At 32.6% G+C, this 18,371-nt stretch overlaps 1 protein-coding gene and 1 pseudogene across 2 annotated transcripts; both read right to left on the reverse strand.

Annotated features, from left to right (window-relative positions):
- Window positions 1-4,929: 4,929 nt before the first annotated feature.
- Window positions 4,930-7,128, reverse strand: LOC106454060 (nitrile-specifier protein 1-like). Of its 2 annotated transcripts, XM_048779769.1 has the most exons (4): window positions 7,108-7,128; window positions 6,800-7,032; window positions 6,436-6,699; window positions 4,930-6,183 (listed from the first exon to the last, which is right to left on the reverse strand). In XM_048779769.1, exons 2-4 carry the CDS (start codon window positions 6,989-6,991, stop codon window positions 5,122-5,124), a joined length of 1,518 nt encoding a protein of 505 aa, XP_048635726.1. In that variant the 5' UTR covers window positions 6,992-7,032; window positions 7,108-7,128; the 3' UTR covers window positions 4,930-5,121. The 2 variants fall into 2 exon arrangements, with proteins under 2 accessions (XP_048635726.1, XP_022575379.2); XM_022719658.2 differs by lacking the exon at window positions 7,108-7,128 and having other exon boundaries at window positions 6,800-7,084.
- Window positions 7,129-12,101: 4,973 nt separating this feature from the next.
- On the reverse strand, window positions 12,102-16,605 carry LOC106452210 (annotated as a pseudogene).
- Between the last annotated feature and the right edge of the window lie 1,766 nt (window positions 16,606-18,371).

The raw sequence follows: 18,371 nt of genomic DNA on the forward strand, positions 1-18,371 counted from the left end.
TGAGTTGAAGAAACATCTTTTTAAAAGCTTGATGTCTTCTAGATAGCTTTCAAATGCTGGTCATTTTTCTGGTTCCGAAACCATCTTCACCAATTGAGAACAATCCGTTGCAAACGTTACCTGAACATGTTTTAAATTCTTCATACATTCCATTGCCCAAATTAATGTCTCTACCTCCGAATGAAGGGGTGAGAGACATGTCCTTACATTTCGTGCCCCTAATAAACCATCAAAACCCGGTAAAGTGCTATACAAGCCTTGCCCTGAAAATAAATCCTTATCTTTCCATGATCCATCTATGAAGCACCATCGTCCTGCCATCGCTAATGTGGGGCTGGTCTCAAACTGATGCCCCCTCGTTGGGTCATTTACTACTTGTGCCTCAGCCCAAAGTGATGACTCCAATTCTGCTATTTTAAGTGATTCTCTCGGATCAATATCCAGATTGCTAAAAACTTTGTTATTCCGACCTTTCCATATATACCATAATATCCATGCAAATTGGTGGTCATCCATCTTTGGATGGATTCTCCAAAAAAGATGATCCATATTAGCGAAAAAAAACTGATAGGAAAAATATTGCGATGCGATGGTATCTTAGATAATGCCCACACTTGACGTGCTGGATGATATTCAAAAAACACATGGTTTATTGATTCCTCCGGATCTCTGCATCGAGCACAACATATATCCCTTTGTATCCCTCTTGCTTTTAGATTTTTATTACCGCTATACATCATGAAAGTAGTTGCCATAAGAAATGTTTTATCTTCGGGGGACAACGCATTTTTCAGCATAAAGCTTTTAGTGTATCCACTGTGGGACCATAAAATTATGTTGGTTTTTCCTTGTCAGGATAGACCCGTTCCACTTGATAACCTGATTGGACTGAGTATTTCCCATTGTTAGTAAAATGACATACATTCCTATCTTCCATCTGATTTCTACTTAATATAATACTTTCAATATTTTTTACATCATGAGGATCCACCGAAGCTCTGATTGCCTGTAAATTCCATGTTTGGGATTCTGAATTAATGAGGGAATTCACTTTGAGGTCCGGGTAACTATTTTGAAGATTTTTGTTTGCTGGTCTCGAGCGAGTGGCTGGGATCCAAGGATCATTCCATACTGAAATAGATGAACATGTTCCCACCCTTTTAATTAGTCTTTTACAAACCAAATCTAGCAGAAATAATACTCCTCCAGCCATATGACGGAGAGTATGAGCGGATCGGTTCCAGGGGTGAAGCATTCCTGTAGTACCGTCATTTGAAGACTCTTGAAAAAAGAGTATTTGGCTTCTCAATCAGCCTCCACAATTGCTTTCTAAGCATCGCCGTGAAAATCAATAAGATCCTTAAAGCCTAGTCCACCATTATTTTTAGACACACATAATTTATCCCATGATTTCCAATACATGTCTTTTGTACTTTCTCCTTGACTCCACAAAAACTGAGTTACCGCACTTGTTAACTTTTTACTGTAGCCTTCGGTAACCGATAAACAGACATAACATGGCTTGGCAGGGCCGTAACCACCGATTTAATAATTACCTTTTTTTCTCCTTTAGTAAAAAATCTAAAAGTCCATCCATTAACCTTATTATTCAAGCGGTCTTGTACAAAGCTATTTGGCTTTTCAAATGTTGACAATATAGTTAATTTTTTGGACGTTGTACTTTGAACAACAACAAAATTCCGAATTGGTTGTTTGTGTGAATACATATTTCCTTAGAAAAAACCATAAAACTATACATTTTACAAATAGATTTTGATATAGTTTTCCATTCTTATATTATATATTTACTTGTAATTTATTTTTCCGTATATTGTAGGGCAATTCTCTCAAATAGATTTTTTCAGTTTTTGTCACAAAAATATATTTCAATAAGGAAAATGACCAAAATAACCCATTTTATTTTGAAATTTTAAATATATTTATTTTTTATTTTTTAAAATTTGAAACTTTATCCTTAAAACTCCAGCTTTTAACTCTAAACTCTAAGTCTATATTAGTTAACCATAATGTATAAATATATTTTTACTCTTTAATAAGACTTTTTGTAATGTTTTCTCATTGAGAGCTATTTTTTGTGACAAAAACTTACAAAAGACTATCCTAGGAAAATTCTCTATATTGTATATTTATTTATTCTGATTTTTTTTCTTTTATATCAAACGGTATATTACAATAGATGTTTAATATAATATTTCTATTTCTTATATTGTATATTTGCTTATTATTTATTTAACTATACATTTTTCTATTTATCTATAAATTTTTCAGATAGATGTTTAATTTAGTTTTTTCATTTTTTATATTATATATTTACTTACTGTTTATCTTTTCTCATTTTGTATATACTTATTCTAAATTTCTTTTTTTTATATCAATAATAATATTACGATATAAATTTAAATATTTTTATTACTTATATATTATATTTACTTATTATTTATTTTTTCTTATATTTTATATTTACGTATTATAATATGTAACATTTTTATTTCGCATATTGTATATTTACTTATTATTAATTTCTTCCTATATTGTATATATACTTACTTATGAAAATATTTTTAAATAATAAAAATGTAAAACAATACATTTTTGAGATAGATGTTTAATGTAGTTTTTCTATTTCTTATATTATATATTTACTTATTTTTTTTTTTGCTTTAATATCAAATGGTAATATTATTTATAGATGTTTAATGTAATATTTATATTTACTTATTATTTATTTTTATTCTCATATTATGATAGATGTTTAATATAATATTTTTATTTCTTATACTATATATTTACTTATTATTTATTTTACTATATATTTTTCAGGTAGATGTCTAATTTAGTTTTTCCAGGTTTGATATTGTATATTTTCTTATTGGGTATTTTTCCTTTTATTGTATATTTACTTATTCTAATATTACGATAGATGTTTAATATTATATTTCTATTTCTTATATTGTATATTTACTTATTATTTATTTTACTACACATTTTTTGAGAGAGATGTTTAATTTAGTTTTTTTTTTCATTTCTTAATTGTATTTTACCTATTATTTATTTTTTCTTATATTGTATATTTACTTATTCTAATTTTCTTGCTTTTATATCAATTGATAATATTATGATAGATGTTTAATGTAGTATTTTTATTTCTTATATTTTTTATGTACTTATAAAAATATTTGGAAATAATAAAAACAATCTCCTTGATCTTGATCCGCACATCCATGCATATTTTATTCTTTATATACTAAAATATTATAATTTATGTAATAGTATTATATAACAATATTATTTTACACAATTTTTGCATTTTTAAGAAATTTTTTTGTAAACATAATTATGTGACAATACTATTTTACATAATTTTATATTTCATTTCTAAAATTTAGAATTTATATGGAATTAAATTAAACTGAACCTATGTAATAGAGAAGAATTCTTTGGGATATTATTAAAAACCACAAAAATAATTTTTAAAATGGAATATTATTAAAAACAACAAAATTTTTTTTTAAACTATAATATTTTGTACTTGCAAAATAATTTTGTACTGAATATCCTATTTGAGAAATTTCTTGAAATACATCAACTTGGATAGCATTTAAAAAAAAACTCAATGAAAAATATCATAACATTTGAGTTTAGGGTTTAACGATTATTTTTTTTATAATTTATTGTTTAGGTCGCGAAGTTGAGTTTTTAAACTTCTGCAAATAATTCTTATATATTTATAAATGTGTGTTCTCTTCATATAGAATAGCGGTTGAATATAAATCTTTGTTATATATAGGTTATACATGCTATGACATTGGTATGCATATATATTATAAAAGTGTGTTTATGTTTAATGTATTCATTCATGTAATATCCACTTCGTATATAAATTGTTTGTCCATTTATGGTTAGAGTAGATGTAAGACTTTATATATAGCGATTAATAAACAAATTTGGTATAGTTTTTAAATATTAAAATGAAATGGTTTTTTTACTCAATAGAATATATTAATTTATCATATTTATTAATTTATAAACTGTCCATCAGTGTAGCCATAATTATTGATTTACCGGAAGGTAGATAGATTGAATTAGATCCGTTGATTCTAAGTTATTTCTTAATGGCTGTTTACTTGTTTCTAATTTTAAAGAATATTTCATATTTAGGAGAAAAACAGAAATTCTGTTTTAACTGATCAAAATACCATATTAAACTAATGGTCCAAAGCAGTACAAGAAGTATTTAAAGGATTTTTATAATTTGATATATCTTTGTGCAGGTTGAAACGTGTAGATTTCTCTTCATCATTTGTGATGACGCTTTCGTATGTAAAACTGACTTGTATATGCGTCATGATGCAGCGCTCTAATGTATACGCGCTTTCTTAGTTTTCACTACATCCATCGTTGTTCATTTAATTAAAAGCTAAGGCTATATGTGTTCTTAATTTATTTTTTATCTGGTGATTTCTTTGAAGAAAACAAGCGATTTATTTGATTTAAAGAAGAAACATAGCAACCATACGTACTGAAAAAGAAAGAAAAGAACAGTATTCTGATGAAGGATCATATGGTATCATGACCCTCCCTTACTGAATTACAGACACAAAAGAAACAATCACAAACGTTTATGTTCAAATTCACGGCGTTTAAGCAGTCATATTTGAACCATAATCCTGAACAGTACGTACTAATACTACGTGGGGATTATTTTGTATGATGTAGGGCTTCACACAATCCATTTTTAGTCAAAGCAGTTAGATTTGTTCAGATTGGACTAAGTATCTAAAACCCCAGATTATGATTGATGTCGCTTTCGTATATAAAACTGATTTTATTTGTGATCATGATGCAGCGCTCTAAATTAAAGCTAACGCTATGGCCCTGCATGCGTTCTTAAATTGGTGATTCATATCCAGAAAACGGGCAATTTATTCATTAAAAAGGAAACATTACAAACATACAGAAAAAGAAAGCGGAAAGCAGATGAAGGATCTTACATATCACGACCTTCCCTTATTGAATCACACACAACTGAAACATACAGAAAAAAAATAAGAAAAAGAAAACGGAAAGCTGATGAAAGATCATATGGTACCATGACCTCCCTTATTGAAATTCGTAAAAGTAGAGATCATCAAAACGGTCATTGGTCTGAGCTTTGCCACCATGCATCAGGAGCCCTTTCTTACCATTAATTGTCGCACTCGTGGAAGCTGTCCATCCCCTGATCTCTGGAGTCACCTGCTTCTCTTCTTTCTTTTTATCCTTGTGGCCCCCAAAAGGGTTTCCGATCGAAACATCTACATCTATTAGGATTGGGATCCCAATATGTATTGATAGTCCCGATGACCCACTCGTTGTCCCCTCCACCTCCTTCTCTTCACCTAGCTTATCCAACCTCTCCCATTTCAACGTCTCTGTATCCAACGCAAAAGTCCCATCCATCAATTGTCCCGGACCCACGTGAGCTTCTGGGTCCATATCAACCTCACCTCCAAAAATCACAATGTATTCACTAGCGAACACACTCCTCCCTGAAGGCTGCTCACCGGTTGTTTCCACTTGTGTCCACTTGTCCCCAATAGGATTGTAGCAATAAATATCATCAATTTCGTAGTTGTTGAATCCGTACACCACCCAAACCTTCCCATTCACCACTTCGAGTCCGGATCCTCCTCTTATGCTAAAAGCTTCTCCTGGGGTCGCACACGGCTTCCACTTCTTATCAGCGATGTTGTAAACGTCCAGGGTCTTGACCCGCGTCGTAGAACTCACTCCACCGAAAACATAAACGTTTTTATCATCGGCTGCCATAGAGTGGAAGCTACGAGGAGTGGGTCCTTCTTCCAAAGGAGTTAGCAGTTTCCACACGTTTTTGGTCGTGTCATAAGAGTAGAAAGCGTTGTATTTGCGGACCGCGTCTCGGCCACCAAAGACATAAAGGTTTGTTCCAACTGACACCATTCGGACGCCTAAGCAGGAGAGGTGTGGAATGTCTCCCGTGGCTGGAGCAATGGACCATTTCCCGGTCTTGAGGTCAAAGACGTAAAGGTCTTTGTCAATAGGCACATTTGGTGTGAACTCGCCACCAAAGGAGTAAATCTTGTTTCCTACTTGTGCTATGGCATGTGAGCATCTTAGCCCTGGGGCCTTTCCTTTTTGCTCCACCTTATAAATTACAAATATTTATCATCAGTTTTTTAAAAGAGACTTACAATCAGATTCTATCAAGGTTTACGCGTTCTTTAATTAATTCAAGTTTTTCACCCATCTTAAAAAAATGGATCTCCAACTCCGTATGACCACTATTACGTTGGATTTCAAATTTAGTCAAGCTTCTTGTCACACAGTCCACTATATATGATATCTCTCTGTTAAAAAGGAAAATAAATTTTTAGTGTCGATCTATTAGATTTCTACCTTTGTCCACTTTCCATGCAATTGAAAAGTGGATATTGGGTCAGAAACATAGGCTCCAAGGGCGTGTAGAACATTGGTCGAACGCCCGTGAAATCCAACGATTTTGCCACCTTGTAGAACAAACTTTACCCCCGGACTCGTCGTGAAGTGCTTATTGGTTTTGCCTTTGCAAGTCTCGAACTTGAGATCCACAATGGTCTCTTGAGTTGCTGTCTCACGGAAAGCTTCTACGTAAACGATGTAGTCGTCGACATCAACCACAAACTACATATAAAAAAATACAGCTCTCAGTACGAAACCAATATTGAACAAAATAGATATTTTTTTCAACCTAATATAATTATATAATATATATTATTAGTACCTCCTCAATTTCTTGTGTTTTTTCTCCATGTTCATCTCCAATAACCACGTTAGTACCATCAACATACTCAAACTTGACGAAGGCTATACAATCCGGGCCTTTCCCTAAATATACTTTTCTAACATTTTCGTGAACGCCATCATCCCATGCATTTCCTTGCTTACCACCCTTTGCGTCCAGCTTTTGGGCCATCTCTTTTGCTTGCGCTTGATCAATCTTGCGAATATTACAACCTGTAGTTACGAATATAGGTAAGTCATATACAAAAAGAATCATATATATGGGAGAGAGATGTTGAGCGAACTTACCTGTTTATAAAGTATTGATTGGTGCAGTGATTCATATTGGGAAGTTGTATGGGTATTTATAGAACCACAGGAAGTTCAGGTCGACCTATTTCTTCGTATATTTTGTATCCCGCCATACACGATTGAATGAATACATGTGAGTAGCCGTTGACGTTCCCGCAAATAGTTGATCAGAATATATATTTCTTACATCCAATACACATGTTTAATGAAACTACAAGACAAGCCAATGCATATGACTTCCTAGCTAATTATTCTCGAGCGTTGCCAAGAGAGGGGGTATGAACAAAGCTAATCGTGGCAAATGGGACATTAATTTATTAACATGATATAAATCATAATTTTTTTTTATTATGAGTTGAATGTAATATTTTCTTTGTTGCTATGATTAATAATGAATGAATCCATGTGACTACGCGTTGACCAACCAAATAGTTGATCGTTTTCACTACACCCAATACACATGTATAATGAAACTAAAAGACAAGCCAACTCTTATTACTTCCTAATTATACTAGGAGCATTGCCAGCGGTATTAACAGAGCTATCTCGTGGCAAATGTGCCACTAATGAAAGGGTTTTTGTTATAAGACCTACTATTTTTAAATAGGAAAATAAGACCTCATATGACTTCCTAAGACCTCATATGACTTCCTAATTATACTAGGAGCATTGCCAGGGGTATTAACAGAGCTATCTCGTGGCAAATGTGCCACTAGTGAAAGGGTTTTTTGTTATAAGACCTACTATTTTTAAATAGGAAAATAACCGTTCTTTTTCGTCTATCGTCTTTCCGTCGAATTTATTTCCGTCTATAACTATCTAATCATTTTGAATCTTTAGTTTTATATTTATCAATTAGTGTCCAAAATATATAGATAACCGCTCGACTAATATTTTAGCATTTTAAACTTTCAATATAAACCATAACATCGGCCATTTTCTATCTACAATGTCATTTATTTTGGATGAAGAACAGTTAAAATTTTTAATTGAGAGATTTTATCAGTAAATTTTTAAATAATAATTTATAAATTCTTGTAAATTTGATAAGATTCATAGAATCAACAAAATTGGTAAAGGTTTATAAAGTTATATATGAAATCTGTAAATTGGTTACGGAATTTTATAAAAAGTATATAATTGTAAAACCATATAAAATTATGGGCCTTAAATTATTTATATCGTGTATAAACTATAATAAAATCCATTGTAAGAGTTCAAAAAAAATAAAATAAGTGTTTTAAAAGTATAATATTATTTATAAAACTTTGAAATTATTTTGAGGAGCTAGTAAAATACTTACAAAGATCTATAAATATTATTTTTTGTGCACAAATTTTATTAACTAAGTCTAAGGTGCTACAACGATTACAACCGGAGGTAAGTTGACGGTGAGATGAACAACAATAACAGTAAGACAATAAAGCATGAGATAAAAGTGTTACAAGGAGAGACTTGCTCGAAGTAGAGAGAACCGCATATAACCTTCACTTGAGTCCTTGAAACCATACTTCGAAAGAGCTTCAAATAGTCTGAAACGACGTTGAAATACCCTAGTGAAAGGGTTTGGAAGAGGGCTGAGAAGCCGATTGAAGCTAAGGAACCCATCAAACGATGGGATCATTTCTAAAACCGACTATGTTGACCCGAGAGATTAGGTGAATCTCAAGTGATCCAGAGAGAAAAGTGATCGGTAAGCAAGATGGTGAGGCAATTGAAACTATTTTCTTCTCCAAAACCATTGGTAAATTTGATGCTAAAACGAACAGCATGGTTGATCTATAAATATTTATACTTTATAAAATAATGTATAATTCTTATAAGGATAGATAGTACAATTTATTAAATATTATAAATCATTTATAAAAATTGATAAACAATGTAGCACAGTTATAGGGTTATCAAATAAAACAGAACCTTATTAATTATTTTTAAGTTGAAGGTTTTTCAAACATTAAAATATTAATTGAAGGGTTATCTTTTGATTCAACAATAGTTGAAAGGTTTTATTGTTAAAACCCGTTAATGAAATACTAAAGATCTTCTAATTTAATACTTGATATCCTTTTCATAATGATTATTCATTTCCAAACAATTTTTTCCTTTTATTGAAGGATTTTAACAAAAAAACCTCAAATAAGTTTGTTTCGGGTAAAAACTCTTAAGTTAAAGATTTAACGTAAAAATCTCTAAATTGACTTTATTTAACGGATTAGTCCCTCTTTCTACAATATCGTAAAATAAATTAGAGATATCGGTAAATCTTTAGTTTATGAGTTTTTATCCTAACAGAATTTAGTGGAAGGGTTTTTACCTTAATCAAATTTATTTGGTGGGGGCAGGGGGGAGAGGGGAGGAGATTTAACAAAATTTATAACTTAATTTTTTTTTGAGCAACAAAATTTATAACTTAATAACACTTCAAAAATGAGCTAATTTATCTTTAAAATTTGCACTCATACAATTCAATCTGATAATATTTTACAAATTACATGTTTTTGAATCCGGACCGAACATGATTCTTATGTATAAATATCATAATGAGGCTCAAACATATATTCCCAAAAAATCAAGACAAATGAATCAACTAAATGAAACTAATCAATACTCTTTGGTATTTTTCAAAATTACATGTTTTTTTAATTCGAACCCGACCAAGATAAATGAGATCCTAAGACGAAGGCTACGACTGCACCTCAACATTTCAAGGATTTGACCGCATCATTCATCATACAATCTACTCGAATCAAACCAGTATACATAATAACATCTTTATATTTTGTTAAAAAGATCTTCAAGTGTTTTCTGGAACTGAAAAAGTAAAAAACCAACATAGTTCATAATATTTAAAAATCAAATATTCTTATGCTTCATTAAAATATTTATACATAAGAGATCATGTTCGGTTCGGATCTAGAAAAACATGTAATTTAGAAAATAGTATCAAACTATATTGTATGTAGTACGAATTTAAAAGATAAATTAGCTCATTATTATTAAGTGATATATTTATAAATTTTAGTTATTAAAATTTTACATCATTATTATTGTATTTTCATTTTTTTGTAGTATTTAAATTCCTTAACTAAGTTTGGTTAAGATTTTTTTTTTTTGACAATTTTTTTTGACAACAGTTTAGTTAAGATAAAACTCCCTAACTAAGTTTTATTATGGTAAAAAATCTTAGCTAAGTTTAGTTATGGTAAAAGTCGCTAAACTAAAAATTTACCGGTACTATGGAAAGAGAAGCGGATCTGTTAAATAAAATAAAATTAAGAATTTTTACGTTAAATTTTTAATTTAAGAATTCTTATCCAAAACAAGCTCACTTGAGGGGCTATAGCTGGGCACAAATGCTTGATATTCGGTTTGTACTCGCTACTTTACTGGGTTTGGTTTTACAAAACAAGTATTTGCTCCAATCAAGTCGAGTAACAAGTAAGAAGATTTTATTACTCGCAAGTACAAGTCAAGTATCAAGTCCATTTTAATTTTTAGCTATTTGGTTTGTTACTTGGTTTATTACTTATTATCCTTTATTTATTCAGTTATTTGTTATATATTATTTGGTTTATTAAATACTTAGTATATATTTCATTAGTTAATTAAAATTTATGTATTTTATGAGTGGCTACAATTACTTGTTATTTGCCTATGTTCACTACTTGGTTGGTTGGTACTTGATCTTTAAAGTCGAATACCTGTTTTGACCAAGATGTGTATCAAGTAGTCTAGTTTATTTAAACTACTTGCGAATACATACAAATACAAAATCATAAAATAAAATTAATTATTTGGTTTATTATTTATTTTTTAGTTGAACAAAGATACATTTTCCTAAATTATAGTAAAACAACTCGTTTATATTTCAATTTTTATAAGTGAATCAAACATAAATGATATATTTATATAAGAATTTTGAAATTTTTCTTTTGTTAATTTGATCTATTTACGAATGACTAAGAAACATGAAAAACAATGACAAAATAAAAACAAAGACATATTATTTATATATAATAAATTTATTTACTTTTAAATTTCAACTAATTATCAAATAATTTACCAATAATTATCAAATAATTTGTAAATAATTTACAAGTAACAAGTAATAAAACAAGGCAATTAATTATCAAGTCCATCAATTTTTTGCAAATACTTGAAACTATAAGTACTCGTTTTTAACAAACCAAGTACAAGCCTAAAATTTTAATATTCGTACAAACCAAGCTGAGTACTAAGTATACCGAAAATACCAAGTGGTCACCACCCCTATGAAGGGCTTTCTTGATCCTTTATTTTAGGGCTGGGCAAATAAACCGAACCCGAAAATCCGAACCGAATCCGATCCGATAAAAATGAATCCGAACCGATCCGAACCCGACATAAATACCGAATGGATCCTGTTTTTTGGTATTTTGGGTTATGGGTATTATCCGAACCGAAACCGGACCTAAATGGATATCCGATAAAACCCGAAACATTTAAAATCACAAAAAGAACTTCTACCAAATATGATTTTAATTCTTAATATGTATCCAAAATACTTTAAGATATTATTGAACTTCTAAAATAATTATATGTTACATGAAGGTTGATGGTGGAATGTGACGGTTGATGTCTGAAGTTTTTAGATTTTGGTTTTGTTTTTATTGAATAATGTTTCTCATTTCATGAGAACTTATTTTTTGTTTTATGATTTCATTTATCTGGTTTTCTTTCTATCACTAACTATGTTTATCTTTCGCTTGATTTTGAATGATCACGTTTGATGTTTTTTCTTATTTTTGAATCGATTTTACTTATGTTTTAGCTATTAAAATATGTACAAATCATGTATTTTAAATCCGAAGAACCGATTTCATTTATGTTTTAGTTACAAAATAGGTACAAATCAGGTATTTTTAAACCGAAGAACCGATTGGGACCCGAACCCGAACCCGAAAGTACAATGGGTTATACCGGTTCTTTTAAGATTTACTAACCCCGACCCGAACCCGATAGAACCCGAACCGGTCCCGAACCGAACTTTTATATAACCCGAATGGGGTTGATTTTGATAAACCCGAAAAACCGAAACCCGAATGGATAAAACCGAAACCCGATTGGGACCCCGAATGCCCATGCCTACTTTATTTAATTACAACTAATAATACATGTGACTAGACGTTGACGCACCGCAAATAGTTGATAGGAATATATTCTCACTACACCCGATACACATGTATAATAATGAAACAGTATGACCACCCAACTCATAAACTTCGTAACTAATTGTACTAGGAGCATTGCCAGGGGTATGAACAGAGCTAATCTCGTGGCAAATGCGTTATTAATTTATTAACATGATAAAATTATAATTTTAAGGTTATGAGTTGAATGCAATCTTTAATTTATAATTTTAAGGTTATGCAGTTTTCCATTTTGGTAAATTAACAATTTAAATTGACTATAATACTTTTACTAGGTAAAGACCTGACCCTTTGCAGGGTTGAACAGTTCTTAAAATATTAACACTCTATAATAAACTGCGTTTACATAGAATGAGATACTTTATTATATAAAAATAATAATATTTTTAAAAATATATTAACAAAAGATATGTAAAATAATGATTTGATCAAATTAAATTTGTAAAAATATATTAAAAAAAATTATCAGCAACGTAAACAAACTCATGTAAACTGTACAGACCAAACTGGTAATTTTTCATCCAGAAATGGACGCCGAAAGATGATTGTTTTCTTGTACTTTGTACGAGACTGTCTGTCCTTAGATTTTGCGTCCGTGGTATCAGTGGCGGAAGGAGGTAGAGAGGAAAGAGGGCAACTGCCCCCATGAAATACTTATTTTTTTGTGTATTTTCATTGATTATTCAAAATTTATATGGTTTAGATGGTAAAATTTCTACTATTGCCCCCTATAAATTAAGTTTAAATCTTATATTGCCCCAGTAAAACTTTTGTCTAGCTCCGCCACTGTGTGGTATATGAATGATCTCTAAGGTGTTGAAACTTCTTTTCAAAAAATTTATGTCTTTCAAATAACTTGTAAATGCTGACTATTCTTCTGATTCTGAAATCATCTTCCAACTGAGAACAATTCATTGCAAATGTAACATTATATTGTCTTAGAGCATCATTAGTGGTTGAAATGGCCAAGAGAGTACCTGATCATTATAATAATAATAATTTATTATAAAAGATTACTTAAAATAAATAAAAGAAGCTAAGCTAGTTATAGTACGACACATGGACGTACGTCTCTTTAATTCTTTGCAAGAGTCCCTTGAAGAAGGTAGTACTCTCTATATCTCTCTTCATCATGCATTTCTCTTACTTTCTTTTTCATTTTTTTAATATTATTAGTGGTTAGATATTCTAAGAATTACCCATCGCTGCGGATGCTTTTAGATTCCTCATACATTTCATTGTCCAAATGAGTGCATCTATCTCAGAATGTAGTGGTGACAAACACACTCTTGTATTATTCGCTCCTATTAAACCATCAAAACCTTCTAAAGTTCTATACCATCCTTGTCCCGAATGGAAATCCTGACTTTTTCATGACTTATCCGTAAAACACCATGATCCTGGGATAGTCAGTACTGTTGCTTCTAACGATAATTTGGTATGATACAATCCATGTGTAAGTGAAATATGTGTCTCAGCCCAAAATAATGATTTTGTTTCTGCTAATTTTAGAGTATCTTTAAGATCAATATCCAAATTGCTAAATACTTTTTTTTTATTTCTGAAGGGAGTAATAAAAGTATTGATCAGGATAAAATGTAATCTCATAGAGATTTTCAAAAACATGATATCCGCTCCACGCCCACTTAATATCAAAGACTTAGACTGCCTTTTCTTTCATTTTTGAACCAAAGGGTTCTTTTAAAAAAGGAAGAAGAATTCTTTAGATTATTTAAAAGTGTAATTTTTTTTAAGTAATCTATTTTCTCAACATGTAGATGAACATCGATTTGTTTATTTAAACATGTAAATGACAATATTATAGTGATCCAATCGTCCTTGTAGACCTTTATCCCTCTCCTCGGAGTGTCATATATACAATTGTTTTGATTTGTGATTCATGGCTTTATTCTTACACGCGTTTTAGGAGTTTCTAACACATCCATAATTCTTCATTTAACTAGTGTCATATATAAAATTGTTTTGATTTATGATTCATGGCTCTGATCTTAGTTTGGCTTCTTTCTTTATATTCTCTGATTTTTTTTGGAGAAAATAGGAAATTTATTGATAAAACACGAAATATATAACAAACAAACATACACAAACAAAAAAAAAGGAGACACTGATAAAGGATCATATGATATCAACTATCACGACCCTCCCTTATTAAATCACAAACACATAATCGCAAGCGGTTATCATCAAACGGCGTTTTAAAGATTTTAAGCAGAGTCAATCCCGTAAAATAAGAGATCATCAAAACGGCCATTGGTCTGAGCTTTCCCACCATGCATCACAAGCCCTTTCTTACCATCGATGGTACCACTTGTGGAAGCCGACCATCCTCTGATGTTCGGAGTCTCCTCTTCTTTACCTAACTTATCCAACCTCTCCCACTTTAATGTCTCTGTATTCATCGCAAAGGTCCCACCGGCCAATTGCCCCGGACCCACGTGAGCTAATGGATCCATCGCTACCTCACCTCCGAACAACACAATGTGTTTCCCAACAACCGCACTAGCGAAAACGCTCCTTGCGGAAGGCTTCTCACCAAATGTTTCCACTTGTGTCCATTTGTCTTCAACAGGATCGTAGTAATGAACATCATCTACTTCGCATCCGTTGAATCCATAAACCATCCAAACCTTCCCTTGCACTACTTCGAGCCCGGCTCCTCCTCTTATGCTAAACGACTCTCCTGGAGTCGCACACTGTACCCACTTCTGATCAACGATGTTGTAGGCGTCTAGGTTCTTGAGACGCTCCGTAGCACTCACTCCACCGAAAACATAAATGTTTTTATCATCGGCTGCCATAGAGTGGAAGCTACGAGGAATGGGTCCTTCTTCGACCGGAGTTAGCAGTTTCCACACGTTTTTGGTCGTGTCAAAAGTGTAGAAACCGTTGTATTTGCGGGAAGCGTCTCGGCCTCCGAAGACATAGAGGGTTGATCCAACTGACACCATACGGACGCCTAAGCAAGAGAGGTGCGGAACGTCTCCGGTGACTGGAGAAATGGACCAAGTCCTGGTCTCGAGGTCAAAGACGTAAAGGTCTTTGTCGATGGGGTGATTTGGTGTTAACTCGCCACCAAAGGAGTAAATCTTGTTTCCTGCTTGCGCTATGGCATGTGAGCATCTTAGCCCTGGACCCTCCCCTTTTTCCTCGACATTGTAAATTTATAATATTTGTAAAGAATGTTTTAAGGGATTTATTGTTATTATTCGGAATGATTCTAAAATTTTTACATTTTTTTATAGTTTAGTTAAGTTTTCCAGTCAAGCTAACCACTGCGGCGTTGCATTTTCAGTTTCGTCAAGTTTTTTTCCACTTATAGCATCTCCATTGGAGAATTCTAGAAGTTATAATATATATATATATATATATATATATATATGTAATTACAGAGTTTTAATTTTTGCAGAATCTAAAATATCTACAACCATATATTTTGGGTTAGGTTTTCGTAAAACTTAGAACACTTCAATTACATATACATATATAATATATACATATAGATAAATGTACTTTTAGAACCTCTAAAATAGAACTCCTCTATTGGAAGTGCTCTTATTCCATTACGTATAGATACCATTATATCATTACATATATAAGGTTTGTTCAGAAAAAAAGAGAGACCATTATATCCTATTACCAATTAAATCCTTAGCTAATTTTGTTGTTTTTACCAACCCTTGGTTAATTGGGTTGTCTGTGTGTTTTTAGATATACTTGTACTACCTTAATCCACTTTCCACGCAATTCAGGGGTGGTTGGGAAAGAAACATAGGCTCCAAAGGAGTGTAGAACATGACGATTTTGCCACCTTGGAGAACAAACTTTACCCCAGGACTCGTCTTGAAGTCTTGATTGGTTTTGCCTTTATAAGTCTCAAACTTAAGAGCCACGATGGTTTCTTCAGTTACTGTCTCACGGAAAGCTTCCACGTAGATGATGTAGTCATCTTCATCAACCTCAAGCTACAAAAAACCCTCAAAACAACTCTCAGTATTGAACAAAATTAACATCTTCAACATAATATAATTATAGACATAGTATATATTATTAGTACCTCCTCAACTCCTAGCAGTGTCTCTTTTCCATGTTCATCTCCAACAACCACTTGAGAACCATCGACATACTCAAACTTGACGAAGGCTATACAATCCTGGCCTTGCCCTACATATACCTTTTTAACATTTTCGTGAACACCATCATCCCATACAGCTCCTTTCTCACCACCCTTTGCTTCCAGCTTTTGGGCCATTGCTTACGCTTGATCGATCTTACGAAGATTATAACCTGTATAAGAGGAGCAAATCGTATTGTACATATGCCACATAAGCATATACTTGTAGTTACATTTTGTTACGAAAATAAGTTATATAACTATATTAATTAATATCCATCTGTTTCATAATAAATGTCATTCTAACATTTTTTTGTTATATAAAAAATACCACTTTAGAATTTTAATGCAAATTATACTTACTTTCGGTTGAAAATTAATTGCAAACAACACTGATTTTATATAAATTTTAGTTATCTCAAATATTATTGGTTAAATATGTATAGTTAATAACAATTTAATACATTTTAAATATTTTTTTAATCTATGTAAAAAATATCAAAATGACATTTATTAAAAAACGGAGGGAGTATAAGAGAGATGCTGAGAGCTGACCTGAAAAGAAAGTAAGGATTGTTGGCAGTGATCTATATTGGGAATTTATACACCCATGGAAGTTCACGTCGACGTATATCTTGGTATACGTATAGAATGAGCTCTTTCAAAAAATAATATCTTGGTATACGTTAAAACTCTCGTGATTCACCAGACGTCGACGTATCGAAAGTTGTTTATAGGAAAGATTTTTACTTCGCACACAGTACACATATTAAATGATAAGCCTACTGAGAGCAGGCACAACGGTCGCATACTCAAATAACGTTTCTTAGCTATATAAATACTGTTGTTTAGTATTTTTTATTTATTTAGCAGTTCCTGACATGTGTGCACAAAAATTCTAAAAAGTATCTAAAAGGGTGTGTTCTTTTTTTTTTTTTTGGCTCAACTTCAACTTTCATTCACCAATAAACTTAGTACAATCAATTAACCTCAACAGAGATTATACCACAATACAATGAGGGGATCTAGTGCCACCCATGATCACTTCCAAGGACCATACGCCACCTAATCCAAATCTCATTGTACCTTAAGCCACAGTGAGATGAATTTACCCTACAGGTCAGAGTAAACCATCTCTTCTACCACCTAATTCGACCAAAACGATACAAGACAACTAACACACAATGAAACTAAACCTATTCATGGAATTACAAATGCAAACCAAGCCGTGGTAACCGTATAATCCACGTGCTCTCCATGTACCATCAGCAACAACACCAAAGGCGCTTTTCCAGAACGGGTTGAGCCATCGGAGTTCCTTGCCTGATCCTTAGCCTTAAAACCGGACAGAGAGTCCGGACTGAGAAAGTCGGGCTTCGACGACAACACATACCGGCAAGATAATCTAAGCATCAAGAAGAGTGAAACTCATACCACCGGAACGAGCCACAGCATCAACTCCGGCGCTGGGATGTAGAACTCCACCACGTACGCCAAACAGGGCTCGCTTCTCCGGTTGACCACTCCGTCGTCGCAAACCCCAATACGTGTCGTCTCTGAAAACCAGAGGACGAAGCTTCCTTCTGCTAGCCGTTAAAACTCTCCTCCGGTAGTCTCACCGCCGCGCAGGAGTGAAGATCCGGAGTGGAGGAGGCCTCTGACCACGTCACGCGCCGCCGTCGAGAGAGGATTCACCCGAGATCTTAAAAAGGAAAATTAGATCTGGGAATCCTCAAACCCTAAAAGCCGACCCACTCTGCCACCGTCACTCCGTGGGTCTCGCCGCTGCTCCAAAGTAAGTCCAAGACCGTCTCCGTCGATCTACAATAGATTCTCTGGGGAAGTCTCGTCAGATTCAGAACCGCTTGCATATCGACGAAGGAGTAGTGCGGTGGTGGAGAGAGCAAATAGAAAAAGAGGAAGAGAAAAGAGAAAGGGGG

This window comes from Brassica napus, chromosome A5 (genome assembly GCF_020379485.1).
Source record: "Brassica napus cultivar Da-Ae chromosome A5, Da-Ae, whole genome shotgun sequence".
Lineage (NCBI taxonomy): Eukaryota > Viridiplantae > Streptophyta > Magnoliopsida > Brassicales > Brassicaceae > Brassica > Brassica napus.